At 42.1% G+C, this 27,368-nt stretch overlaps 2 protein-coding genes across 4 annotated transcripts in view; both read left to right on the forward strand.

Annotated features, from left to right (window-relative positions):
• Positions 1-9,787, forward strand: part of LOC142368768 (peroxisomal acyl-coenzyme A oxidase 3-like) — a 70,959-nt gene extending 61,172 nt beyond the window's left edge. The window contains exons 13-16 of the mRNA XM_075450942.1: positions 4,164-4,338; positions 4,422-4,489; positions 5,470-5,556; positions 9,096-9,787. Of these exons, the coding sequence (XP_075307057.1) occupies positions 4,164-4,338; positions 4,422-4,489; positions 5,470-5,556; positions 9,096-9,215 (450 nt within the window). The 3' untranslated portion in view covers positions 9,216-9,787. The remainder of the gene's footprint in view (positions 1-4,163; positions 4,339-4,421; positions 4,490-5,469; positions 5,557-9,095) is intronic.
• Positions 9,788-14,511: 4,724 nt separating this feature from the next.
• Positions 14,512-27,368, forward strand: part of cd99l2 (CD99 molecule-like 2) — a 28,054-nt gene continuing 15,197 nt past the window's right edge. Inside the window, exons 1-4 of one of the 3 annotated variants that reach the window (XM_075450955.1) lie at positions 21,482-21,602; positions 22,150-22,214; positions 24,062-24,109; positions 24,414-24,518. In XM_075450955.1, coding sequence (XP_075307070.1) covers positions 24,437-24,518 — 82 coding nt within the window. In that variant the 5' untranslated portion in view covers positions 21,482-21,602; positions 22,150-22,214; positions 24,062-24,109; positions 24,414-24,436. Of the gene's footprint in view, positions 14,744-21,481; positions 21,603-22,149; positions 22,215-24,061; positions 24,110-24,413; positions 24,519-27,368 lie in introns of those variants that run through there. The other 2 variants (XM_075450953.1, XM_075450954.1) reach the window with 2 other exon arrangements.

Consider the following 27,368-nt stretch of genomic DNA (forward strand, 5'->3'; position numbering starts at 1 on the left):
TCAGAGAGGAGTTTTTTGTGGAAGAGATCCGTTGCTTCAGGAGGGAGATGCAGGTTGGACATTCTTATAGAAATGTTAGCTTGTATCGATGATATTAGTTGTGATTATTCTAAGAACTGATTGTTCCTGATGCCGTACTCCAGAGGTCCGTTTCACAAAGCAGGTTTAGTGAAAACTCTGAGTTTATTAACCCTGAAATGAGGGAAACTCTGAGTTTATTAACCCTGAAATGAGTGAAACTCTGAGTTTATTAACCCTGAAATGAGTGAAACTCTGAGTTTATTAACCCTGAAATGAGGGAAACTCTGAGTTTATTAACCCTGAAATGAGGGAAACTCTGAGTTTATTAACCCTGAAATGAGGGAAACTCTGAGTTTTTCATTTCACAAAGGGAGTTAAGCTCTCGGTCAGTTACCGTAGTAACAGACTCTCTGAACCTAACCTGGTCGGGACCAGGTTTTACTCAGTGAACCTGGAGTTTCTCTCTGTCTCCGCCCTCTTTCAGCCATTTGATTTCCTCATTCATTCAGTCAGCAGAGCGAGTTCTTCTACTTCTAGAAGTCCATCAGGCACAGCAGGAGGCGACTGTTTCCACCAACATGTCCTTTAGACAACGATCCCGTGGATGAAGGAGCGGCATTACTGCGCAGAGAATTAAATATTCATCAGGAGATGGTTATCATAGATGTTTTAGCATTTCCAGACAATTATCTTTATGAGTGGTACCATCAGAATTTTGTTGGGACAAAAGAAAAAAAGACATAAAAGACAAATAAATATTTGTATGAATAGGCTTAAAAAAGATATATATAGGCCTATTATATTTTATAAAGGCACTTGTGTGTTGGGGGTGGACTCCCTCCAGGGACTCCCTCAGCCACTGCCCTCCAATATTCTGCTTAGGGCCAGCTGCTCTGCCTCCGTCAGAGGTGGCGGTGCTGGGCACCACCCGTTTTACGGGCATCTGCCTTCTTTCTGTTGGCTCAGTAGAAGTCTGTGTTAGTGTAAATAAGCTTAATTATTTAACAGAACATGATATAGATGAGAAGACATTTATGTGTGTGAAAACAGCATTATGTTGGGGATAAAATAACTGCACAGTCAAATAGCCACTTAATATTTACCTTACAGTGTAAAACATGATCAGAATGAGGTACCTCCATGCCGAGGTCTCACCCGTTAAAACATTGGGCCTCATGCAAGAACCGTTCGTACGCACAGATTTGTTCTTAAATCGTCCGTACGAGTGATTTAAGAGAATTTGCGCATTCACCAATCTTTTCGTATTTTACGTTTTCTTTCAGGTAGGAACAGAATTTACGAGTGATCCAGACCTGTTGTAGGAGTTTCCTAAAATAGTCCGCTGTTATTCCAATCAAGTTTGCTTGACTAATGGATTGTACATTTAATTACTTTGAAGCAAACATAAATACATATATACCCCATAATGATGCTGACATTATTCTGTTTGACTTAAATTATGCACTAATTGAAGGTTAATTTGACTCTGGATATAACAAGGTCAATGGGAAGCGTAACCAGCGGCTGTCTTGCTACTTTTATATAACTGGTTAAAGGTAGGGTAGGAGATCCTGGATTTTGAGTCCAGCGAAGCTGCATTTTGAAAATACACAGGTAAAAAGTCCCAACCCTTTTCTTCACTTTCCCCCCGAAGGCACGCCTCTAGAGTACATGAACGAGCACGAAGGTGCACGAGCGCTGTTCTGACAGCAAGCATCGATCGTTGCCGTATTTAGTATTTAGTTTATGTTAACTATACGTTTAATAATGCTAGGTGCTAACCAAGCTGGCTCTAGTTTAGCTTCCTGCCAAGCTTCTGGACGCGTAATTCGTTCACGGAGCAGGGTACGCGCACGGGGGGGAGGAGGGGGAGGGAGGAGCAGATTGCAGTTTGATAGACGGCATCAGAATCCAATCATTGTGAACGGTCCGTTCACAATGATTGGATAGTGTTTTTCCTAGATTGTACGTTCTAGAGGCCACTAAAACTTTTCATTTTTGTGTCAAAACTTTTAATTAATTGGTTGCAATGGGGGTGTGAAGAGTATTTCAAGCAATATGTAAAAAAATGTTCCAGGAAAAGATCCCCTACACAACCTTTAAGGATTCAAACATTAATCTCACTGGCTGTTGCGGAGACCCACCTGTAGAGGGGGGTAGTGCACTAGTTTTGGTTTCAAGCTCAGTCTTAGGGTGGAGAGGTCACACTGGTCCACACTTCTGGGGTAAGAGTGGCAGCGCTAACTAAACACACACATTTACTGCTCCTGTAAGGCTTAATAACAGAACAATAAAGGAATAGACGAGAACTCAATTCTTACCTGAGAAAGACTCATGTTCTATGATAGGAGTGAAGAAAAGAAAGTAAGAAAAGGAGTGCAAACTAGTCCTGTTCCATGTGTGTGCATCCATCCGGTGAAGGCTGCACTTACTGCAGGAACCGCTCTTTTCAGTGGTCGATGTCAGCTCTCCATTACTGCTGCTTAATAATCTGCTGATGGAAGGAACCTTGGGCTTCTTCAGGTGATTCCAAGGAAGAAAAATACCAGGCAGGCGGGATGCATCAGACAAAACTTTTTGTAGCTTTGAGCAAATATCTTTTATTTAATAGTAAAAAGGTTTTACTTTGAATGAAATTTTGGTTTCTGAGATTTGCAAATAATTGTTTTTATTGTTTGATAGAAATGTTCAGTTACTCATTGTATTGATATAATTAGTTTATGTGACACATCGACTGGAGCTTGGGCAGGTGTGTGCGTGCGTGTGATGATTGTGTGAAATGCGTTTGAGTTGGTTTTCTTGTTTTTTCATGTAGGACTTTACAGAATGTTACAGACACTACAGAATCAGGTAGATGTTTGTCTTCAACACCAATAGTCAAATAGTTCACTGATATAGTTCCTTGAAATTCTCTTCAATATTAAAATCCAAGTGTTTAGTAATGTCATTTTATACCATCATACCACTGCATAATGAGAGCATGGATGTCACACCTTTGCTTGGAACGCAAATATGACACCAACTGACCAAGAACAAGTTTATTTAGAACAAGGAAGGTGTGGGAAGGTGGGGCTCTGGTCCAAGGGGGTTATGGGCTGGAAAGGGGGTCCAGGGAGAAATAGCTGCAGGTTGGTTTGAGGAGATGGCTGGGCTGACAGGTGGGCTGGCAGGCGGGCTGGTGGGATGACAGGCGGGCTGGCAGGTGGGCGGGCTGGCAGGTGGGCTGGTGGGATGACAGGGGGGCTTGCAGGTGGGCTGGCAGGTGGGCTGGCAGACGAGCTGGCAGGTGGGCTGGTGGGATGACAGGTGGGCTGGCAGGTGGGCTGGCAGACGAGTTGGCAGGCGGGCTGGTGGGATGACAGGGGGGCTTGCAGGTGGGCTGGCAGGTGGGCTGGCAGACGAGCTGGCAGGCGGGCTGGTGGGATGACAGGTGGGCTGGCAGGTGGGCTGGCAGGCGGGCTGGTGGGATGACAGGTGGGCTGGCAGGTGGGCTGGTGGGATGACAGGTGGGCTGGCAGGTGGGCTGGCAGACGAGTTGGCAGGCTGGCAGGTGGGCTGGTGGGATGACAGGTGGGCTGGCAGGTGGGCTGGCAGGTGGGCTGGTGGGATGACAGGGGGGCTGGCAGGTGGGCTGGCAGGTGGGCTGGTGGGATGACAGGGGGGCTTGCAGGTGGGCTGGTGGGATGACAGGTGGGCTGGCAGGTGGGCTGGTGGGATGACAGGTGGGCTGGCAGGTAGGCTGGCAGGCGGGCTGGCAGGCGGACTGGTGGGATGACAGGCAGGCACACAGGATGATCAGGAAATGTGAGACAGAATGAGGATCCGGCAGCGACTGAAGGCAGGACAGGAACTAAATGCAGACCGGGTGATGAGCTGATGGGAACCAGGGGGCTTGATTCTAGCACCAGGGCAGATGTGGAGCGGCAGGTAGGCAGATCCAGAGGTGACAGAGTGCGAGGGGGAGGAAAAGGTAACAAACATACAAACAGGAAGAGACAAAGACAAAACAGAAACAAACAGTACAAACAAGCACAAAAACTTTCACAACACTGGCCTCGTGACAATGGATGTCAGGTCAATATTTTTGGCTGAATAAGACGGGAGCTTATTCATTTAAATGTTGTATGTGTTTATGTGTTCAGGTTTATTACTGCAGGTCCTTGGCTATCACCTATATTGAACACAACTGCCTCCAGAGATTTCATGATCTGGCCACTGATGAGGACACACCAGCTGATCTTAAAGCAGTCCTAAGGAAACTGTGCGCCCTGTACGGACTGTGGAGCCTCAGCAGCCATATGGCCACCTTGTACCAGGGTATGTTCCTGTACCCTAAACTGTACAAATCCAAAGAACTCTGGATGAGTTGTATTCAGTAACAAAGCATTCTTCCTGTGCAGGTAGTTACTTTAGTGGAAGGAAGCCTGCAGAGTTGGTCCAGATGGCCATCATCACTCTTTGTTCCCAGGTAGGGAAAGATTCTTTCCTCTGTTTGTCTCACTCTTTGTTGGGGTTCTCCCCAAATGATTTCATGTGAAAAGCAAACAAACTACAAGCTGTTGGATACATGGAATTAAGTGACTGTTCATCTGAAGGTTGTAATAGGAAGCAGGCTCAGCACAGCCAGGCTTCCTTTGTGTTAGTTGGCTTAACAAAAGGAAAAGTCCAGGCGTAGTCAACAGAATTCTTACACTAGTTGGGATCTCTCGTTTTTAAGCTCCCTCTTTCCTCTTCAGACTCTCGGAGAACTAAAATAATTTATTGTTTTTTTAAATACGTCATTCGATGATTCTTCCACACAAAAGACACGGATGGCCCGATACATTATTGATCAAAAATTGTTAGTAGTTCATCTTCATCTGCTGCTTTATGTCTCACACACTGCTCCCGTAAAGCCCTTAAACTTCTAACTTGATACTTAAGAAGTGCATTTAGCTTTGACGTGTGGAAATCACCTTGGCTAAGTCTTTGACCAAATGAAACTCCTTTACATAGGTTATATATTAGACAGATAGATATATTTATATAGATTGAATATGCTCACTTTAGAGAAGAACTATTTTTTTGTTAGAATCTGTTAGAGCCAATATCAGAAGTGTAGAACAGACTGGTCAGAAAACTGTGAATAGCCCGAAGAATTAAAATTAAAAATGACTGAATCTGAATTTCTATCGTCTTTATTACTGAGCTGTAGTTCATATTCAGTATTTGCCCTGGATGACGGGTAAAACATACATTTTAAGATGTGATACTGTAGCAGGTAATCATAAAGAATGAAGTATATGAACATCTAACTCATTTCCAGTTAACATGCTTCTTAAAAATGTTTCTTGATATTAATATTTCTGCTGCCGTTCCATTCTTCCTTCCTTTCTTCACCAAAACCTCATCATGAACTGATGGCTCTGGCTGACCCTGCTCCCCGTCTGACCTCTGGCTTTCACCCAGCTGAAGGATGATGCTGTAGCATTGGTGGATGTCTTGGCGCCTACTGATTTTATACTCAACTCACCCATTGGCTGTGCTGATGGACAGGTAAGATACAGAAACTCTGAGAAGCCAATTCTTTTGTGAAAAACATTGTTGTGTGTCATATTTCAAGAGAGATGTAACTATTGTAGCTGAATAAGATCGGCAAGTGTTTCATCCTCTGTCTACAACTCATCTTTTACTTTATTCTATGATGAAGTTATGTTCTAATGATTGGATGAAGTTAGGTTTTTATCTACCAAGTTATATTATACTACATAAAACAATTCAAAATAATTCTGTCAGTCCCAAGTGAAATAAAGACATGTCAGATGTGGCCGTTTTCCTCCAAACAAACTACTAAGAGGATATTTATTTTATTACAACCTTCACTGTCAACATACAAGAACACCTTTTTTCACTTCTAAGGTTTAACGTATCAAGATATCATAAAATCATCTGGTCCTTACCAGGTCTACAATAAAGGTGATATATTATGCCCCTTTTGGAAGATTTGACACAATTTTCTGAGGTCTTATTAAGATATATGAGCCAGGATTTGGTCAAAATGCCTGTAGATCTCTGCACAGTGACACAAGCCTGTTTTTACAGCTGTCTGTTGCTGCTAATCAAATTCACCAAGTTTGAACACCTCTGTAAAAGAAGAAGTTAGGTGATCTGGAGTAGTTAGGTGTGTGTTAACACAATTCCAAAGGTCTCTATGTTAGGTTTCCCTTTCATTTTCTTGGATGTGTTTTTTATTTATTTTATTTTTCCCTTGTTCTGTCCAGCATTATGGCAGCAGAATTGTAATCTGAATACCGTTTTGTGCCAAACACATTTGCTCTGCCAGGGGAAGCTTTCTGAATGTAAAGCTCCCCTTGATGCAAATCAACTGCTTATTTATTTTTGTTATAATAACATGTAATTATGCCAAACCTGACAGGGAGACAGGGAAAGAGGGAGAGAAAATAAAAAGAAACGGGACAGAAATAGAAAGAAACGATCGGAGAAAACAATGAAAAACCAGACAACCAGCTGCTACACCTGCAGAAAGCAAAGATAAGACATCCCACGGCCTCTGTGGAGAATCCAGACGGAGAACCATCAGGAGCACCTGTGAGCAGAGAAAAAAACCAAACAACACCAAACAAAGCATAAGCAGCAACAACACCAGCAGCAAGCACATACAACACAACCGTGGATACGGATGGCCTGAAACCTCAGGACGACACAGCAGCTGCAGAGCAAGTATGCGACTGGGCGAATAAATGAATGTGTGTGTGTGTCAGCCCACCGCAGAGGAAGCCCCTGGACAGAGCCCCCACGACCATAGGACAGACACCTCCCGGGAATCAGGGGCGATAGCCCACCGTCCCCGCCACCCGGACACGAGTAGAGCACTTGACCCGGGCCCCATGAACCCAAGCGCCACCAAACCCCCCGGCAGAGGCCCCGCCCAATACCCGCGCGGGCCAAGCACCCCAGACAGCCGAACACAGTGGGCCAGCGCACGCCCCAATGCCCCCGGCCAAGTGCCCCGGGAGCCAAGACATGCCCACAGGTGGGTGCAGCTGCAGATAGCAGGGAGAGCGGCACCTGTTGTGGAGAAAAGGAGTCGAATCCACGTCGGTCAGCCTTTCATTGGGGAAGTTTATTTGAACAAGCCGTCACAGCAAATGTGCATACAGAACTGTCCGAAAATCTCCACCGACCTCATTTTGTGACAACCCTTTATACCGCTCCTGGATCAGACCATGCATACGTGGCCAAACCCCAATCTTCCTCAGGTGCCTAGCTTTTGCCATAATCATAAACAAGCTCATTCTAACTATCAACAATATTCATATGAACCGAACAACAAAGCACACGATGTAATTAGGCCATGTCATGACATTTCTCTCCCACACACCCCGGCCACCCCAGACCCCGAATCCTCCTGCCCCCTCCAGCCCCAGGCAACACTCAGGCAACAGGGGTGTAGGCAGACCACCCCCCACATGAGTAACTCTTTATGAGGAAATGCATTTATGATGGTGATGTTCCAGTGCGTTAGTTACCCTGATTTCCTGGCACATCCCTACCTTCATCTCAAAGCCCCCTTCCACTACAGTCAGCTTTCAGCCACCCCGACCAAAAGACTCATCCCCCCACCCACAATCTCCAGCATACAGCCCCCATGCAACATGTCCTTCGCAATGGTTCGGCTGAGAAAGGAGGTCAGTGTCCAAGGTGTAAAAGGCCCAGGATCCAGGTGGCATCAGCTCCGTGCTCCTCCTGTTCTTTGCAGACGAGCTTTGAGGCACAGCGAAGCACATCTTCCAAATGAACCTGAAGCCGGGGGGGTACCACAACTGTATAAAACATCATGCATGGTACAGGTGCCAAAAGTCCACACCCAAAGGACCTCAGCAACTACCGGCCGATAAGGCCGACATCACACATGATGAAGACCCTGGAGGCGCTGGCCTCGCCCACCTTGTTCCCCTGGTGGGCTCATTAATGGACCCACTTCAGTGTGCCCACCAACCTGGCATTTGATTCGATGATGCTGTCATGAAAGTCTCTGTGGGATGAAGAATCATATGTTTGTCTTTGTTTCAGTGCTGTCAACACCAACACTATGGAGCACAAAAGGGTGAACCACCAACTGTCTGTTTGGATTTTTAACTACTTCCTTAACCAGCCACAGTACATGGGGGCAGAGGGGCTGGTCTGACAACCTTACCTGCTGGTACCTACAAATACCTCGGCACCCTTCCCCCAAAAATGACTACACGAGACTGAAGACTGAAAACGATGTCCACCTGGGGAGCAGTATCTGGATTTCTGAGAGGAAGTGACTCGGTAAACACGATCAGGAAGGCGAGCTCTGTCCTGTGATGACTCAGTTCAGTGCTAATGGTGAGAGACAGCAGGATGTTATCCAGGCCAGGATCATTCCTGAGCCGCTGAAAAATAAACAACAGGCTTTTGCATCCGTAAATGTCTGAAAGACGGATATTGCCGGTCCTCTCTGGCAGCGGCTATCAGACACTGCACTAATAAAAGGACAGGCCTACACCACATCCAACTCTGTTCTCTGAGATTACGCCAAAGCAAGTGTGTCATTTTCACCCCTCCTGGTTCTGGTTCTGATGGAGGTCTGTTGCTGTTAAAAGGGAGTTTCTTCTTTCCAGTCGCCTCGTGCACACTCAGGACGCTGGACTGGACAAAAGAGAAGTTTCAGTGCAACCTGTTGGTTTCCTGAGCCGGGGAACTTTTTTTAACGTGTGAATTGGAATCATTTGGAGTTGAATTAACTGGATAAGCAACATAGTTTTATACTTCTCCTTTTTTTAGATGTTATGCCCGTGTATTTCTCATCATGACAAATGATCGCTTATAGTATATGTGGGAGGTGTCATGAAGATTGTTAAATTGTAGCTTTTGCTGATTGTTTCAGTGTGTTTATGCTAGCTGCAAAAAAAGATGCACCAGTATGAGAAATCCAAATCATAACAGAGCCCCTTCTCTCAGTTTGCAAATGGTTTTGTTGTGCTGTGTGGACAGAGTCTCCCAGAGGTATCTTCTCTGATTTCTCTACTTATTCTCTTCTTCTGCAGCTCAACAAGAACCTGTGGTCAACGGTGATGCAGGGCAGTCAGGTGCTGGAGCGCCCCTCCTGGTGGAAAGAGTTCTGCTGTGACAAACCTGCCGTTGGATCCCTGCGCCCAAAACTCTAGAGGCTAGACAAACATTTCTGCATCCTGGATCCACTTTATGGGTTGTAAGAATAAACGTGATGTAAAAAAACGTTTCTATCACTACATAGCCCTGAGTTTGATGCTGATGCACGAAGCAAGACATTTAACAATGTGGACGGCTAAGTTTTTTCCACACCAAACTGGCGGATTATTAGATAAAGAAAAGGATCATTTCCTTCAGCTCTGATCAGCTTCGATCTTTTGATATGCTAAATTCATATTTGATGTTAATGATTTTGGTGTAAGAAGAAATGATCCACTTAAACCCACTTTTATCTGTTCCAGAACCCTGACACAGATTACTTCCAGGATGAAACTGATAACCTTTTTACTTCTTTTAAAAAATCATGATGATGATTACTATAAGGAGAATATTAACTTGGGACTGTAATTTTGCAGTATTTGCTGCCACTAATGTGTACATGGGTTTGAGTATGGTGTGAGTTATTTCATAGATCACTGAAAAAAATCCATTCATGTCTGTATGGGTAGAGAAAAGGTTTGTGGTCAAATCTGAGTTGCAATAAATGGGGAAAAAGTCCTGCTTGTACTGTGATTATGTGTGTTCAGTGTTCCAAAGCAGAATCTTAACATGAAATATCACAAACATCTGCTCTCTTTCGAATTATTTTCTGTTTTGTGACACCTTTCCCTGCTTTTTGTTCTTTCTTTCTGTTTTGTATTCAAATCATCCTGGCCTTTGTTGGAGCTTACACAACATTTCTCTACAGATATGGAGATTGAAATTCTGACTAATTTGAAATGCAATTAATTGTTGACTGGAAGGAATTTATAAATGAAATATCTGGTACATTTTTATCAATCTGAAATGTGTCTGAAACTGTACATAATCCATAACCCATGCAGGAATGTGTTAACACAATTCCACAATATAAAATATATATTTATGAATAGGGGAAATGGAAGACATGGAAAACAAAGAGGTGTGATGTGCACATAGTTTTCCTATATCCTGTGTGTGTGCAGTGGTAGGAAGGCCCCAGCAACATCATTTCTTTTCAAAAAGGATAGTAGGAAAAAAGTTGTGGAATGACTCATGAGGAAAAGATCTGGGATCACCTTCATTTGCATTTCAAAGGCAGAAACCTGCAAAAATTGTTGTCTGCTGTTAAAAGAGAATGCTAAGACCTTACTTTGCTGTTGCACTGACCTTCCAAATGGCCCCAACAAAAAGCATCATAGAAAGCATAAAACTCCCCCCAGAGGGCAGTACGGGACGAGCAAGTCCTGAAAACCTGAAAAGATTCAAACAAAAACTTTAACTGAACAAAAACATCAAACTATTAAATGTGGTTTGCTGAATATCAGATCTCTCCTTTCCAAGTCTCTGTTAGTGAATGAGTTGATGTGTGATCATCATATTGATATATTTAGTCTTACAGAAACCTGGCTGCAGCAGGAGGATCATGTTAGCATTAATGAAGCAACTCCCTCTGACTGTTTAAATGTTCACGTTCCTGGAACCACAGGCAGAGGAGGAGGAGTGGCAGCTATCTTCAGATCAGGGTTACTCATCAGTCCCAGACCCAAGATTAGTTTGAGCTCTTTTGAATCTGTGATTCTCAGTTTTTCCCACGCAAAGTGGAAATCCCAGAAACCTCTTGTGTTTGTTGTTGTGTATCGCCCACCTGGCCCTTATTCTGAGTTTCTGTCTGAATTCTCCCAACACAGAAAAGACGTACCCAGGGATCAGAAGGACATGAGAGCACCGAGAACAACACATTAGCCAATCACCGTCCCTCTGTCTGAAATACAGCCTGTTCACGTTAAACATATCAGAAACTCACTCTCCCGGGAAGCAGCAATAACATTATATCATGCAATGATTCTATCCCGCTTCATTTACTGTACAACCAGTTGGTTCCAAGCTAGCATAACAACTATTAAACCCCTAAAATCAGTTTACAAGCAAGCAATAAAAATACTGGCAAAGAAGCCCAAATCATATCACATCTGTCCCCTCCTAAAACAGTACGAGCTACTAGACATTAGCCATCTATCAAAGCTATCAAACCTGACCCTCATGTTCAAAATACTACACGGAGCTGCACCATCCCCACTCAAGCAGTTCATCCAGCCTGCCTCAGAACGTACAGTAAGGGGGCGGTCGGTGGCGTAGTGGGTTAAGCAGCCGCCTCATGTACAGAGGCTACAGTCCTCGCTGCAGCTGGCCCCGGTTCCAGTCCCGCACCGAGCGGCCCTTTGCTGCATGTCTCCCTACTCTCTCTGCTTCCTGTCTCTTTCCAACTGTTCTATCATTAAAGGCATAAAAAGCCCCAAAACATATATATTCAATTCAATTCATTTTTATTTACATAACGCCAAATACAACAAATGTCATCTCAAGGCACTTAGATAGTAAGTCCAATTCAAGCCAATTGGAATTCAATTAATTAATAATAATCATAATTCATAAAATAATCCAATTCGTTCATATAGAGCCATATAGAGGAAATTGTTTTTGAATTGGCTCTATATGAACGAATTGGATTATTTTATGAATTATTATTATTATGAATTAATTGAATTCCAATTGGCTTGAATTGGACTTACTATCTAAGTGCCTTGAGATGACATTTGTTGTATTTGGTGCTATATAAATAAAAATGAATTGAACTGAATTCAAAAACAATTCCCTAGCTAAGAAAACCAACAGATTGCACTGAAAACTTTTTGTTTTTCGGTCCAATCTCCCGTACAGTAAGAACAACCAGAACAGTTCTTCAGGGAAATTGCACCATCCCAAAAAGAAAAAGCACTTTTGCACAAAACGGCTTCTCATATATAGCTATAAAAGAATGGAATGAACTCCCCCAACACATAAAGTCCTGCATAAACATCAAAGATTTCACCAAACAAATTCAAATACACCTACTATTAAAACAGACGTGCTCTCACTGATAATTGTTTTTTATTTATTTATTTATTCATTTTAATCAGGCTTCTTAAAGACTTTATTGAAAAAAATATTAAATAAAATATGAATCAAAATTTATAATTCGGAAATGAACAAATTAGAATGATTAAAATAGACCCACTGGTAATTAGGTTGTTTTTTTGTTTGTTTTTTTAAACAAAGAAATGAAAAAAATGATGATAATTGTGTTCCTTACCCCATCCCCCTTTAAGGACTACGGATGGAAAATGGCCCTTCTGCTAAATCCGATGTAACCATCTTGTTGTTGTTGTTCATGAAATGGCTGATTTATGGTATTGCATGCTGTCCTTTAAATAAACTCATTCATTCGTTCATTATGTGATTAATGGGCACTCATGCTTGGCATCAGTGAGCTCACATATAATTCCAAGAGTTAGAATCAGGGTTGGAGAGCCGTTGAACCCAAATCTAGATGAGTTGAAGAAAAGACATCTAGGATGGATCCAGCAGGGAAAGAATAAAAAAGGAGAGAAAGGATGAAAGTTTAAACCATTTCTTCCCTGAAATGACATGGTGAATGTGAGCTCACTGGCAGATAAAATGGATGTGTTGGTGGTTTTATCTATTAAAAAAATGTATATATTAACAATAATGAATACTACAGCACTTTAATTTCCCTTTTGAGAATAATTGAATATCATTAAAGGGAATTTAAAAAAATGTTCTTAAACTTGCAGAATACAAATAAGTTTATACTTCAAAACTATTAATAATAAGATAGATATAACACAGAGAGCAGGTTTTGCAGATTAGACTGCTTTGTAATTAGATTTCTATAGTATATCTGTAGAACAAATATCCTAATGTGTTCCTTTCTCCTTTAAGTCTTATTTAAAAAGAAAGAAAGAAAGAAATATCCCTTTTATTTGGAGATTATGATGTTCATTAAAAAAGATTAGTCTTTTAAAAAATATTAGTATTATTAGTAAATATAAAAAATATCCTAATTTCTGCTTCTCAAATGTGATATTTTTCTATTATTCTGTGTTTTCAGTCTATGTATTCTCAGTTTATTTAGGCTTACAAAAGTTTGCTTAATAATAAGGTTTCAATGGGTAACAAAAACCCAAAACGGGCCGCTGTGAATGATGATAGTGTTGGAGTAGTGCCCTCACCAAAAAAAAAAAAAAACAGAAAGTTAAACCCTAAACATACCCATCATTATTTAAATCCAGCTGTTTTACATCATTTAACCCTCCTGTTGTCCTGCGGGTCAAAAGTGAGCCACTACCATGTTTAGCTGTAGAAAAAATACCTCAAACTAACTTTTTCCAACTTGAAATGTTATGACTTTTCCTAAAGGGACCCCATCATTAGAAAAAGTCACACTTTATTTTTGTTTATGTTTCCATGTGGGCTGTACACCACTAGGGTACAAAGATTGTCTTATGGGTCATTTTTGACCCGTGAATTATAAAAACATTTAAACAGCAGAAAAAAGTTCACTGTTTTTTTTTCCCTTTCAATATAATTCATTCAGGAGTAATTACTTCACATTTATATAATAGCAATAATAAACCTTTACTATGCAAAAGAAAACTGAGAAAACAAGAAAACTGTTGGTCCAACTGACAGTTGGTTTGTGGTAAAAAAAAAAAAAAAGTGTAATCCTGAAAACTGGTGATTGTCTTTTTGTATTGTGTCCAAAAAAATTCATGATAAAAATGTATTGAATTGAGTTGAATAGATAAATAACAGGTGGTTTCATCATACAACATTGATTTTGGATTTAAAATTCAATTAAGTTGCTTTATTTTGGGCCTTTGGTAGGGCGGCTCATTTTTGAGGGGAGTAAACACAATGTTAAGACCGCACAAAGGGTTAAATAAGTCATGCTACGTGTTTCCTGGGCAAAACACTACATCCAACAACAATAAGTGTTTGGAAAGACTATAACTTATTTTTGTAACTCGCATTTACTTGTGTAATTATTATTATTATTTTTCCTTTTTTTTCTCTCTCTCTTCTGTTCTAACAGTTTTCTATCGTTGTATTTTTTAATTGTGTTCTTTCATTTTATGTCCTTTGTTCATTTCTGTACACCATTTCTTTCATGACTACTGTTACTGTGATATTGTGAAGATAAATAAAGTTTATTAAAAAAAAAACACTACATCCAACACTGCCTCCGGTGTAGGGCTACAGGGTGGGACAATTTGCGTGTGCGATACACAACGAAAAGTGCTTTGTTGAGTCTACATGAGTTTAAAGGCATTACAGTATACATCTCGCCCATTTTTTTTTCAAATTTAAATCAAACGGAACTATACAAGATGTCACGTGCCGGGAGCTTTATTTTGAAAGGTACCAGGAAGCGGCACACTGGGAGGATCCCTGAATGCGGCTTTCAGTGTGGGTGTGTCTGAACACGGTGTGATGACCGCCGGCTTTAGACTCATTGAAAGAAGAAAACCAGTTATTTCCTTGTTCTGCAGTCATTCTGTCACGTCGGCCGGTGTTTGCTGAGCTGGAGCCATGCTGCATCCCTCTGTGTGCACCCTGAGTCTGCTGCTGCTGCTGCTGCTGCAGCTGCTCCTGCCCATGCACGGTAAGCCTTTGTCCCCACACCTCATTCCATCCCACCTTCTGTGGCAGCACACAGGAAAGAAAAGGGGGGCACAGGGTCGTGTGCTACCATTCATTCTGATTAATACATTTCTAACAAACACTATTGATGCAGGTATATTTTAGCATGAGACCCAGGGTCCAGTGACTGTGGCTCCATGGCCGGGTGGATGGATGGATGGATGGATGGATGGATAGATAGATGGATGGGTGGATGGATGGATTGATAGATTTTTACCAAATGAAATACATTGAGTAATAGATGATGACAAAATATTCTAATAGGCGCCATTGATTTAGATATGGCTGTTAGCCTATATAAGGCGAAATACCAATGGCATTGTTTAAAAAAAAAAAAACCCAGAAGATTAGAGGATGTACACTAGTGAGATCAGACAAAAACGAACTTCTTGACCATTAGGAAAAACAAAAGCAAATCAAAAAAACACTCATTACCCAGAGAACATCATCCCCACAGTGACATACGGTGGTGGCAGCATCATGCTCTGGGGATGTTTTGAACTGTAAATTGTAATTGTATGAAGTAAATTGGTCAGAATTGAAAGAACAATAGATTATGTAAATTCTGCTGCTAAAGTAACATGGCTAAAGCAGCACTGGTGGTTTAAGGGGAAAGGTTGAAATGTTTTTGATGGTCCCAGCACATACTTCAGTCACATTGAGAATCTGTACATGAAACCCAACCAGCTTTGCCCTGGAAATGCCTCCATGAATGGCACACATTCTCATGATAATTATCAGCACGTAATGTTGCATAGGGCACAGTTTCAGATTTTAAAGGGGAGAAATCCAAAGGAATACAGAAAGACTGGACTTAATAATCTGCCACTTCCAGTGTGTTCCAACACACGGCCACAGGACAATCACAGTACCTTTGGGTACTTCTAACAACATGAATATACATTCATATTCAGAGGCTGTAACCACTTTGTGGTCATGTTTTTCCATGGAAAAATGATCCGGTGTTCTCAACTGCTCGATTCTTTAACTTACAGCATTGTATGATGCGTCAAAATTACACACTATCCCTCGAGATCAACATTAGCTGACTCGTATGCTGGTACAAAGTATATTTGTATGAGTTTTATACAAATTAAATATGGAGAGGCAAAGGCTATTCACTCACGAGGTTCTGGAAAACCTCACCCAGTGTTTCATGGTCTCTGTGGATTGTGATCTAAATGGTGGAAAGGCTTTCTTTCCCCGGGCCAGCTAACCTTCTGGACCCCTGTTCAGTCTCAAAAATGTTTTAAGTTTGGTTGATAATACATTCCAGCCCAAATGTCCAGTGTGCTTTCTGTCTGACCAAGAAGTCCCTACAATAGCATACAGAGGAACAACATATCAGGACAAAGGACAAAGAAAAATAGAAGAAGATGCACCTTCAAGTGTAAGGAAGAAGAAAGAGACGAGCGGAGTGACAGCGCCACCTATCCTGAAGAGGGACCCAACCTGCAGCCAGAAGAAGAAAGACACAGGATACCTCCAAAAAGTGGAAAAGTTACTGATTACTGTGGGGAGGTGCTACTGTCCATTTCTGTAAAATACACAAGTAAGGAGTCCCACTCAGACCCATTATCAGCAGCATCAACCTGGTCACCTACAACATTCCCAAACACCTCGCCTCCATCTTAGTGCCCCTGGAAGGAGACACTGCACACCATGTTCAGAACGCCACAGAATCTGGGAAGAAGATCCAACGTCTGACACCTGGCCCAGGTGAAAACATTGTGTCCTTTGATGTGACCTCATTTTTCACTTGCATGCAGATTTCAGGAGCGGTGGAAACCATCCAACTGCAGCAAGATGACTCTGTGAACCTGGACCTCTGCCTCTCTTCTGTGACTCTGGTGGCTCTCTTGTTGCTGTCACCTGGACAGACAGCACCTCAGCAGCATGAGCTCGTCCTACAGCTTATTTGTTTCTGTTGCACATACACCACCACATGCGTCCATACATACATTACACCACTGAATCACTGATTTTCAGATGTTCTGTTAATTTACTCGTGTTTTCTTTTAAAATAAATGAAGTTTTCTAGCCCACCACCTCTTGTCTGTCTCCCTGTATGCTGCAGCCAGAGAGCCAGGCTGTAACACTACCACTTATTTTAAATCCCCTGACTGTTTCTGCAGACGGAAGCGCAGCTGTGCCATGAGATCTCCAGTGTCCCCCATTGTGGCCAAACTTTATATGTTTGACAAATATGACAGATACGTAGACAAAGCCTGGGTCAAAATACAAACTCAAGAAGTGATGAAGCAGAGAAAAAACTGTATTGATACAGAAGAGATGGACACTAAAATTAGGTTTAAGTTGCTTACCAGCACTGAGCAAGTCAAACCACCATTAGACCTGGAGAGGTACAGCAGGTTAAGGGCAGTGCTGAGAATAACTGCATTGGTGAAAAAAGTTCTAGTCAAAGGGTGCAGGTGGAGCTATCCCCTGAGGAGGTTAAGGTAGCAGAATATAGGTGAAGGTCACACAACAGCACAGTTTCAGTCAAGAATCCGTCAGCTGAAATCTGGCCAAATTATCAATAAAGATTCAAAATTGAAGGATTTGAAACATTCCTGGATAAGAACAGCCTTATCAGTGTTGGAGGAAGACTACAGCACTCAGGTCTTAGCTTCAGACAGCAACATCAATGGGGGCTACATACATACCACAGGTACAGTACTAGCATGAAAAGAGTTCTGCATTCTGAAATCAGAGACACTCTGGTCCGGGTGAGAGAAAGATTCTAGATTTTAAGGGGGGGGGGCAGTTAGTCAAGCAGCTGGTACCACTGTGTTACATCTGTAGAAAACTGTTGGGTCTCAATCGGGCTTAGTTATTAGTATTAACAATAACTAATAACAATAAAATGATTCATTTTAAACTATACTTAACTACAAGGCACTACTGACAAAAGTCAGACGCTAAATAACTAGAACCCAGCATCATTCTCAAAATATATTGCTGATATCTGTTCCAGACTGAAACGTATTTGTACAGAATATTTGAACAGAACAAGTACGAATCCTAGCACTGATCTTTGCAAGCAGCAGTTATTACAGTAAACATACACAAAGAACACAAACAGCTTTCCCTTTAAAATACTACAATAGAATGTATTAAAGTTGGCAAAATCATTAAATCAATGGTACTTTCATCAATATGCCTATTACTGCCTATTATGGGGGGCCGTGGCTCAGTGGTTAGAGTCGGTCATCCAATAACCGGAAGGTTGGTGGTTCTAGTCCCACTGTCACCACTCAAAAGGTTGGTGGAACTGACAGCTGGAGGGGTGTCAGTCCACCTCCTTGTCACGGCTGAGGTGCCCTTGAGCAAGGCACCCCATGCTCCCCGGGCACTGTGAATGGCTGCCCACCGCTCCAGGTTGGCATCTGTCTCTGAGTGTGTCAACCAGGATGGGTTCAAAGCGGAGGACCAATTTCATGTGTATGCATGACCAATAAAACTGATCTCTCTCTTATCTTATTAAAGGATAACTGCGGTATTTTCAACATTAAGCCTCTTTTCTGAGTCGTCTGCAATGTTTTAGAACCCCCCTCACCGCTTTTTTGATGTTTACTGCTGTCTCCGGTATTTGCCTAATTTTGAGTCTTCTCAACCTGCTTCAGAATGGCAAGTCATATGCATGTCCTACAGTGTTAATTTCGTCAACCAGGACGATGACGAAAATATTTCGTTAACGCCCCTTTTTCCCGTGACGATGACGAGACGATGACGCACAAAATTGCTTCCAGAAAATAAAAATATGACGAGACTAAGACAAGACGAAATTTACAAGCAATGGACGAATGGACATTAAAAAATGTAATTGTTTATAATTAATTTGTAATTGTTAATATAAATGTTTCTTGAACTTCAGAAGATTACGCGCTGTTGCCCTGTTTGTCCCTGCATGGCGCCTGTCCCACGGTGCCTCGCGCGGCTCAATCAGTCAAGTAACGTAGCCGATAGCAAGCTATAACTTAACCATAGCTAGTTCAACTTTGCAGTCCAGTCATGGCGTCGGGCTCGGATACCGGTATACGGTTTGTTGGAGCTGGGTGAAAACAACGCCTGGATGTATAGAGCCATTTCATTTACAACGCGAAGGACAACAAAACAACCTGCATGATAATGATTGATCATGCCGCCGATGCCGGTGGTGGCCAAGATGAGAAGTTCTATTCTGCACAGTGTTATATAAATAAAATAGAGAAAAAGAGAAGCAGTGTGTGGAGAAGTTTTATTCTGTTCAGTGTGATATATGTTAAAAAGAGAAGCAGTGTGTGGAGAAGTTCTATTCTGTACAGTGTTGACTAAAATTTGACGAAGACTAAATTTGATTTTCGACATTGTGACTAAGACTTAGACTAAATTAAAAAAGCTGACGAAATTAACACTGATGTCCTAAAAGGTCCGTAAAAGCACCATAAACGTCCGTTTTCAAAATAATCAACTCACCGGAGTGGTTACTGGTGTGCACTGGTAATCCATATCAAATTTCGTTGCGAAAAGTTGCTTCTGTCGTGTTTTATTTGACATTTTGTAAATCCCATTGAGTTCTATTGAAGACTGGATGTTCGTTGATATTACTCCGCCACCGAAACCGGAAAGAGGAGATGTTTGTAGTTCTCTCGCACCGGAAATGCAAACCAGGATAATACCTAGCTGTAGTCCTGTCGCTCAGTTGGCCTACGGACGAACTGCTGAGCGGAAGTTTATCCACGGCTGTGAGGTGGCTAAGAAAATAGTGCGAGCATGAACGAGCTGCCAAATAAAACACGACAGAAGCAACTTTTCGCCACGAAATTTGATATGGATTACCAGTGCACACCAGTAACCACTCCGGTGAGTTGATTATTTTGAAAACGGACGTTTATGGTGCTTTTACGGACCTTTTAGGACATGCACATGACTTGCCGTTCTGAAGCATGTTGAGAAGAATCAAAATTAGGCAAATACCGGAGACAGCAATAAACATCAAAAAAGCGGTGAGGGGGGTTCTAAAACATTGCAGACGACTCAGAAAAGAGGCTTAATGTTGAAAATACCGCAGTTATCCTTTAAGCTAACACACTATATAAACAAAATGGCAGATGTGATCATGTGCTCAAGTCATGTGTTAGCCAGAGAGACTGTAATATTGACGGACACGTAGCGTACATGTTAACTGAAGCTCTCTGGGCTCTTTGCCTGTGTAAACACATATGCTGGTATGGGAAAGCAAATGGCTGATGTGCTACTGCATGACAGAAAGAGCATGCAGAGTGGGAGGTCTAAATCCCTGCAGGGGGGGCTGCGTAGAAGGAGCCCTGTGACCTCTGTCCTCAGAGGTCTGCCAGGAAAAGAAGGAGATTGCAAGAAGTCCTTGGGGTGTGATGTGTGAAGCTAGCTGGAAAGGAAGCCGTGGACTTTCAGAATAAAGTCCAGTTTAATTCACAAATGAATGGTTTTAGGTTGAAACCAGCAGAGCAGGTTACAGCTCCTTCACCTAGAAACAGAGAAACGGTCTCTGCCTTTTGAAGTTATCAGGCTAGATTTTACAGTGTCGTTGTATGTCAAGACAGGTGGTCAGTCAGAAAAGCACACATTGCACTTACTACTTATGATGGACTAATTTGCTACTTTATTGTCCATACTTTTACAGATAATTTGTTGAATAGACCTGTTAAGCTAATTTATCCATGAGAGCTGAGTGAGTGCCTTGGCTCAAAGAGGAGGACTTTAAAGCAGATAAGTTTAAAAATGTATTTATTTCAAACGATGGTTTAATCGGACAGAGGGAACCAGAAGGGTCCAGAGGAGACTGGTTTAATCTGGGAGACATGAAAAGTAGAATGGTAAGGACGTGGAAGCTTAAGTCTGACTGCCTGTCAGCTCCATCTCCCCACCTTCACCTCCCTCCCTCTGCCTCTCACTGCTCACCTCAGGAAGCTCACCATCTGGCTCTGTTTCTCCTCCACCTGACGCTCAGCTACCGCTCCGTCCGACCCAGAGATCTGTACAGCTAATCATTTTACCTCCAACAACTGCCTTCGATGTGTCTCATAAAGTATTTGGTGACACCTCTCCATTATCATCATTTTGTAAATATGTTTCAAATTCCTGTTGAATCTCTTTTTGTGCTGTTTTGTCATTTAAGATGCTCGTCTCCAAAGTGTATTTTTCCGTTTATTAGTTAGTTGCAGGGTTAAATACACCCCTGAATGATCAGATACAACCCTAATCCCTATCTCGCAGTCCCTGACTCTGTGCCAGTAATCAATTCGTCAATATACAGAGTGGCATGGGGAATAATAGGTGAATTGTTTTTCTTTTGGATGAGATTCTCTCCACACGTCAATCAAAGCCAGCTCTGTAAGCATCCGCTCGACTAAGATGGCAGTTAAACTTTTCGTCTGGCACTGATTAGATGTATCTAATTTAGGTTGAAGTTGAACATTAAGATCACCACCAATAATTAAAATTCCCTGTGTTTCCAAGACAACCAATTCAAATAATTTCTTGAAAAACGTTTTTTTGCTCCCCGAGAGTTTGAGAGGACAGAAAAGTGGGGACTGTATTGAAGGACTTGGGCTTGGTATTTTTGGGCAATTTATTTAGGCCTATTTACTTTGTAGTGTGTAGAAAGTAGCCCATCAGCGCCCCCTTTGGTTAGTAGTAGGTACTGCAGGTTAGACTTGCCCAGTCATGTTCCTTGTTAATTTCCTTCATTCTCAAGATAGCAGCTCAGTGGAAGGATGTTTGCAGAGACAATCTGTTTGATATCTTGTGTTTAGTTCGCCATCCACTGGTTTTTGTGTTCTGTGTGCGTCCAATGAGAAGTAAGTCGTCTACTAATATGATTATTTGTAAATATATTTTAGTATATTTGATGTTAGTTGGTAAGTGTAAGTGTGATGTCCAGCCAACCACATGGTAATGTTAATAAGGTATATTTTCTGCTTTCTCTGTTTGTAGAACCACACAGTAACTGCAGTAAAACCCACGTAGATGTAAAGATTCCCTTTAACCCTCTAACCGCCAAAGTCGCAGAATTGCGACATGACGTCAGCATTAACAAAACAGTCTGTGGATAAACTAAACGGGCTTTAAGGTGTTCAGTCCTCCTACCACTAGTTGGCAAACATGTTACCCTTTCAAACAAGACCAAGCTCACGTCATTTTGTAGTTCACAGTGTTTTTATAAGGCAGTGCAAAAAAGCCGCGCGAGCTCAGACGGAAGCAGTTATTCAGAGCTGTTCTGTAGAGACGTGCGAGTCGAATTTTTATTTTCAGTGAACTATTAGTGAGTTTTTAACACCATGGCTTGTAAGAAGTTGAACCGTGCGGAAGTATTGAGCATGCTATTTGCCGATTTCGATTCCGAAGGAGAGTTTTTACCTCGTGAGGAGGAGGATCGGACGAGCACTCATGCTTCTCACGGTGAAACTTAAGTAAGTGTAAGTGTGATGTCCAGCCAACCACATGGTAATGTTAATAAGATATATTTCCTGCTTTCTCTGTTTGTAGAACCACACAGTAACTGCAGTAAAACCCACGTAGATGTAAAGATTCCCTTTAATGGTTAATAAATCCTCAAGAAATGGATCTTGTGCATTTTGACTGATGCACCACAGCGGTCACAATTCTCCCAACCAGTTTTGAATACAAATATTGGAATCCCTCATTACAGGGACAACAAACACTGTAACACCATTCAAAGGATATCTGTAGGAACAGGGAAACACGAGTTAATGACCACAATAATATCACATATACATAAAGAGAGTAAAGTGAGGAAAGGTGTGACAGATGAGGCCCCCCAGCAGTCTAGGCCTATAGCAGCTTAACTATGGGATGTTTCAGGATCACCTGAGCCATCCCTAACTATAAGCTTTATCAAAAAGGAAAGTTTTAAGCCTGGTCTTAAAAGTGGAAAGGGTGTCTGCTTCCCGGACATTTACTGGCAGCTGGTTCCACAGAGAGGGGCCTGATAACTGAAGGCTCTGCCTCCCAAACTGGCAGCTGGTTCCACAGAGAGGGGCCTGATAACTGAAGGCTCTGCCTCCCAAACTGGCAGCTGGTTCCACAGAGAGGGGCCTGATAACAGAAGGCTCTGCCTCCCAAACTGGCAGCTGGTTCCACAGAGAGGGGCCTGATAACTGAAGGCTCTGCCTCCCAAACTGGCAGCCGGTTCCACAGAGAGGGGCCTGATAACTGAAGGTTCTGCCTCCCAAACTGGCAGCTGGTTCCACAGAGAGGGGCCTGATAACTGAAGGCTCTGCCTCCCAAACTGGCAGCTGGTTCCACAGAGAGGGGCCTGATAACTGAAGGCTCTGCCTCCCATTCTACTTTTAGAAACTCTGGGAACCTCAAGTAAACCTGCAGTTTGGGAACGAAGTGCTCTGTTAGGAAAATATCTTACAATGAGATCTTTAAGATATGATGGAGCTCGGTCATTAAGAGCTTTATATGTAAGGAGAAGAATCTTAAATTCTATTCTGAATTTAACAGGGAGCCAATGAAGAGAAGCTAAAACTGGAGAAATATGATCTCTCCTGTTAGTTCTCATCAGAACTCTGGCTGCAGCATTTTGGATCAACTGGAGGCTTTTCAGAGAATATGTGGGACAGCCCAATAATAAAGAATTACAGTAGTCCAATCTTGAAGTAACAAATGCATGGACTAGTTTTTCTGTATCACTCTGAGACAAGATGTTCCTGATTTTAACAATATTACGAAGGTGAAAGAAGGCAGTCCTAGAAACCGGTTTTATATGCGAGTCAAATGATAAGTTCTGGTCAAAAATAACTCCAAGGTTCCTCACTGTAGAACTAGAAGCCAAGAAATGTCAGAATCAGAGATTCTGATTCATTAATGCTAACATGATGCTAACATGATGCTAACATGATCCTCCTGCTGCAGCCAGGTTTCTGGAAGACTAAATATATCAATATGATGATCACAAATCAACTCATTCACTGACAGAGACTTGGAAAGGAGAGATCTGATATTCAGCAAACCACATTTAATAGTTTGATGTTTTTGTTCAGTTAAAGTTTTTGTTTTAGGTTTTCTGGATTTGCTCCTCTTGTATTTATTGATTTATTTAATTTGAGTGTGTTACTGGCATCATTTATAGCACCCACCCCCAGCCCTAAAACTATTGAGTTGTACATGTGTCTGTTGAAGATTCAAACTCAGAAATAAATTAAAGATTGAAGTTTTTGTTGAATTTCATAAAACATCCCAACATCTCTGAAAATGGGGTTTGTAATTTATGTCTCTTCTACTTTCGTAGCAGTGACAACATTAAAGCCAGCAGCACAAACACGCGGAACAGGAGGAGGTAAGAACCACAAAGCAGCTAAAACAAATGTTCTGTTTTAATTACGTTATACAATGTACACTAAAACATTACCCAAGGACAGCGTCATTTTAAGTTTGAATAGAAGACCTGAATATTTTCATAAATCTGTGATTTTTTTTTTGTCTTCATTCTGTTGCCAGGGAATATTTTAGATTATTTTTTTGCCAAAAGCTGTTATCACATGTTGTCAAATGTAAAGTTTGATCTGTTAAAAAGAGATGATTAAATGAAATCAAAATAAACACTTGACTGACATTCTTACAAGTAACCATGTTTTCCACAGAATTGTCTTTGGAGGATTTTTTCATGGATGATATCACTACCACTACCACCAGAGCTACATCCAAGATTGGGGGTAATGATCCAGCCAAGGCCAACCCCAAGCCAGGTAGGAGAGTGAAACTCCCTCTGGATTTGTAGCCTGCATTCCACAACTTTGCCCTGGCCTTCAGTTTTGCTTAGTTGGTTTGTTCATATTATTGCCAACCACTAATCCAAACTATTTCACACTCTGTGCAATCATGAAGGGAATTTATTGGATTGGCCATGATGGAGAGTGTTTTGTTCAGTGACTCCAGCTTCAATCTGATCGATGCTGGTTCCATCATTGTGAACATTTTTTTTTGGATCCAGCAGGCATGTCTGGCACTGATGCTGCTGTAATGACAAACAACAACAGAGTAGATGGCATTTGCAAGCCCAAACTGGTTGAAGAAAGAAGTACTATATTTAGGTGATGTTGTTTTTAAAAGAGTGTTGTTACCTTTAGGAGGATGTGGAAAAATGCATTTAGAAAAAAAATATTTTTTTATAAATTTTTACCTCTTGAGGGGAATGGCTCAGATGTTCTTTCTTTCTCCTTCAAGTGAGGGGTCATTCATACACCTTGAAGCAGGGAATACGATAGGGGTGGGGTGCAGGGATCCAGAGGTTGATTAGAGATTAGTTACTACAGTGTTTGAATGAAGCGTGTGTGTTCGCATGCCTCAGTATAGTCGTGTGAAAGAGAACCTTCCACAAACTCTCAACGATATTTATGGTTTGCCTACAAAGGTTTGGTTCGTTGCTGCATCAACTGAAAACTGAAAAAATAGATGATTGAATAGAACAAAAAAAAGAATAAAGATTTGAACTGCCTGTTTGCTGCTTACTTTACACCTGATGGGTAATGCAGGATGGCAATATCTGGAGTTATAAATTCGACTTTGCTCAGGATCTGTTGAAATTATACAAAATTCAGCAAAGAGGATCATCAGTCACGTCATGCGTGGCACATCAAATGGAGGACTGGCAGGAGTTTAGCACAACAATGAAAGACTTGGCATACAAGTTCAGTAGCTCAGAAGAAAAGGAATGGGAGACAATTGAGTCCCTTGCTGGAGATTCTAGTCGCGCTACATCTTATATATGGGTCACCAGAGAAAGGGAGAGAAATTTGTATTTTTGGTTTCTGGAGACGGACACCAAGGATTCTTTGGCAATTTTATCCATATAAAGATAACACTTGGAAAAATGCCAGAAAAGGCGCAGTTGAAAAGTCAGAAAATGTTTGTGGAATGAACTGTGTGATTTAATAAAAAATAAAAAATTTCCCAGAGAAGGGAGGTGTCCACAAAAAACCCCTTGCTCACTATGTTAAAGGAGCATGATTCTGTGTCAAGGCCTGTCGAGGATGTCTTTCACCATCCTCACCAGATGCAGGTTGTTTGTCAGTTGTTTGGAGGACCAGGGGCCTCGTGTTCAAAGACTTGCATGGACTTCCTACTGAAACATGGCGTACGCTCAAATCCAGAAAACGTCGTACTCATCAATCCAAGCACATTTCCTTTGTACATCCCAATCAACGTGGATTTGAGCGCACATGTCGGAGCACCCGACTCCTCCCTGTCCACGCCCCTACTTAAATATGCAAATCCTATTTAAATGAGCCCTGCACCTGCGATTCCCCTCTGTGTACGGTCAGAAAATAAAGAAAAAAGAATGAATAAGACGGGAAAAAAGAAGAACTTCATGGAAAGCGAGATGTCGGTGCTACTTTCTGAAGTGGAGGCGTGCAAAAATGTGTTCTTTGGCACGCTGTCCTCCAGCATAAGCAGCAAACTAAGAGGAGTGGGTGGGAGAGCCTGTGTGAAGACGGGATAGAAACTGGGGGTGCACATACTCAATGCACGTCACGGGAATAATATTAGGACAATTACACAATAAAGTTACTCACCAAGAACTCACCCATCACGCACAGTGCCACCCTGTAGTCTGTTCCCAGCGATGCTGTTACTCAGAATGTATGAATCGTGCGTTGAACCAGGCCACCTCGCCACAATGTTGGTTAATTGCATTTACGCATCACATATGATCTGTGCATCGATCAAATGAAAATGTTTCCTGTTAACATACAAATTCATCATGTGATGGCGCTTTTATAGCAATGTGTGCGCAGTCGATAGCTCCGATTACAAAACTGGCTCTTGCTTCAAATTGTGCTTTAATGTTGGCCTGTTCAACTGCATTGTCGACTGGCACAGTCCCAATCGGTTGGCCAGCTCCCTCTGGAATGCTCCGGTTGCTATAGGAACCCCAGTGTGCACATCACCTGTGAGCACAGGCAGCGCATGGCTCCTCGCTGTGTTGCGTTCCAACGCCGGCCGCAGCTCTGCGCACAGTTCAGGAGGATTTCCCTCAAAAGCGCCTGATGAGCCAGTCACCATCATGTGCCAGCAAATCCTCTCTGTCTCTGAACACACGCTCTCTTCAAATTGCACCATTTGCAATGTCTTTTAATACCGCTAAAGCAGCCATTGTTTTTAATGGTATTGCACCACTTTGCTCATGCTTTTTTGTTTTGTTTGATAGAGTTTAGGGTGGAAAAGAATTATCCTTAACTTAACTATTGAAACATTGATGCTCACACTCATTCCTAGGGTCAATTTAGAATCACCAGTTAACCCAACATGCATGTTTTTGGATGTTGGGAGGAAGCCAGAGTACCTGAGAAGAACCCACGTATACACAGGGAGAACATGCAAACTCCACACAGAAAGGCCCCAGCCAGGATTCGAACCTGGAACCCTCTTGCTGTGAGGCAAAGGTGCTAACCACCACACCACCGTGCAGGCCCCCCAATCTATTCCAATTCATATAAAGCCCGATTTTTAAAAAGGTTGCATGGCTAAGGAAACAGATTGCACCAAAAACATCTCGTAAATTCAATCTTCTGTCCTGTGCATGCATGACATGCTTT

This window comes from Odontesthes bonariensis, chromosome 19, assembly GCF_027942865.1.
Source record: "Odontesthes bonariensis isolate fOdoBon6 chromosome 19, fOdoBon6.hap1, whole genome shotgun sequence".
Lineage (NCBI taxonomy): Eukaryota > Metazoa > Chordata > Actinopteri > Atheriniformes > Atherinopsidae > Odontesthes > Odontesthes bonariensis.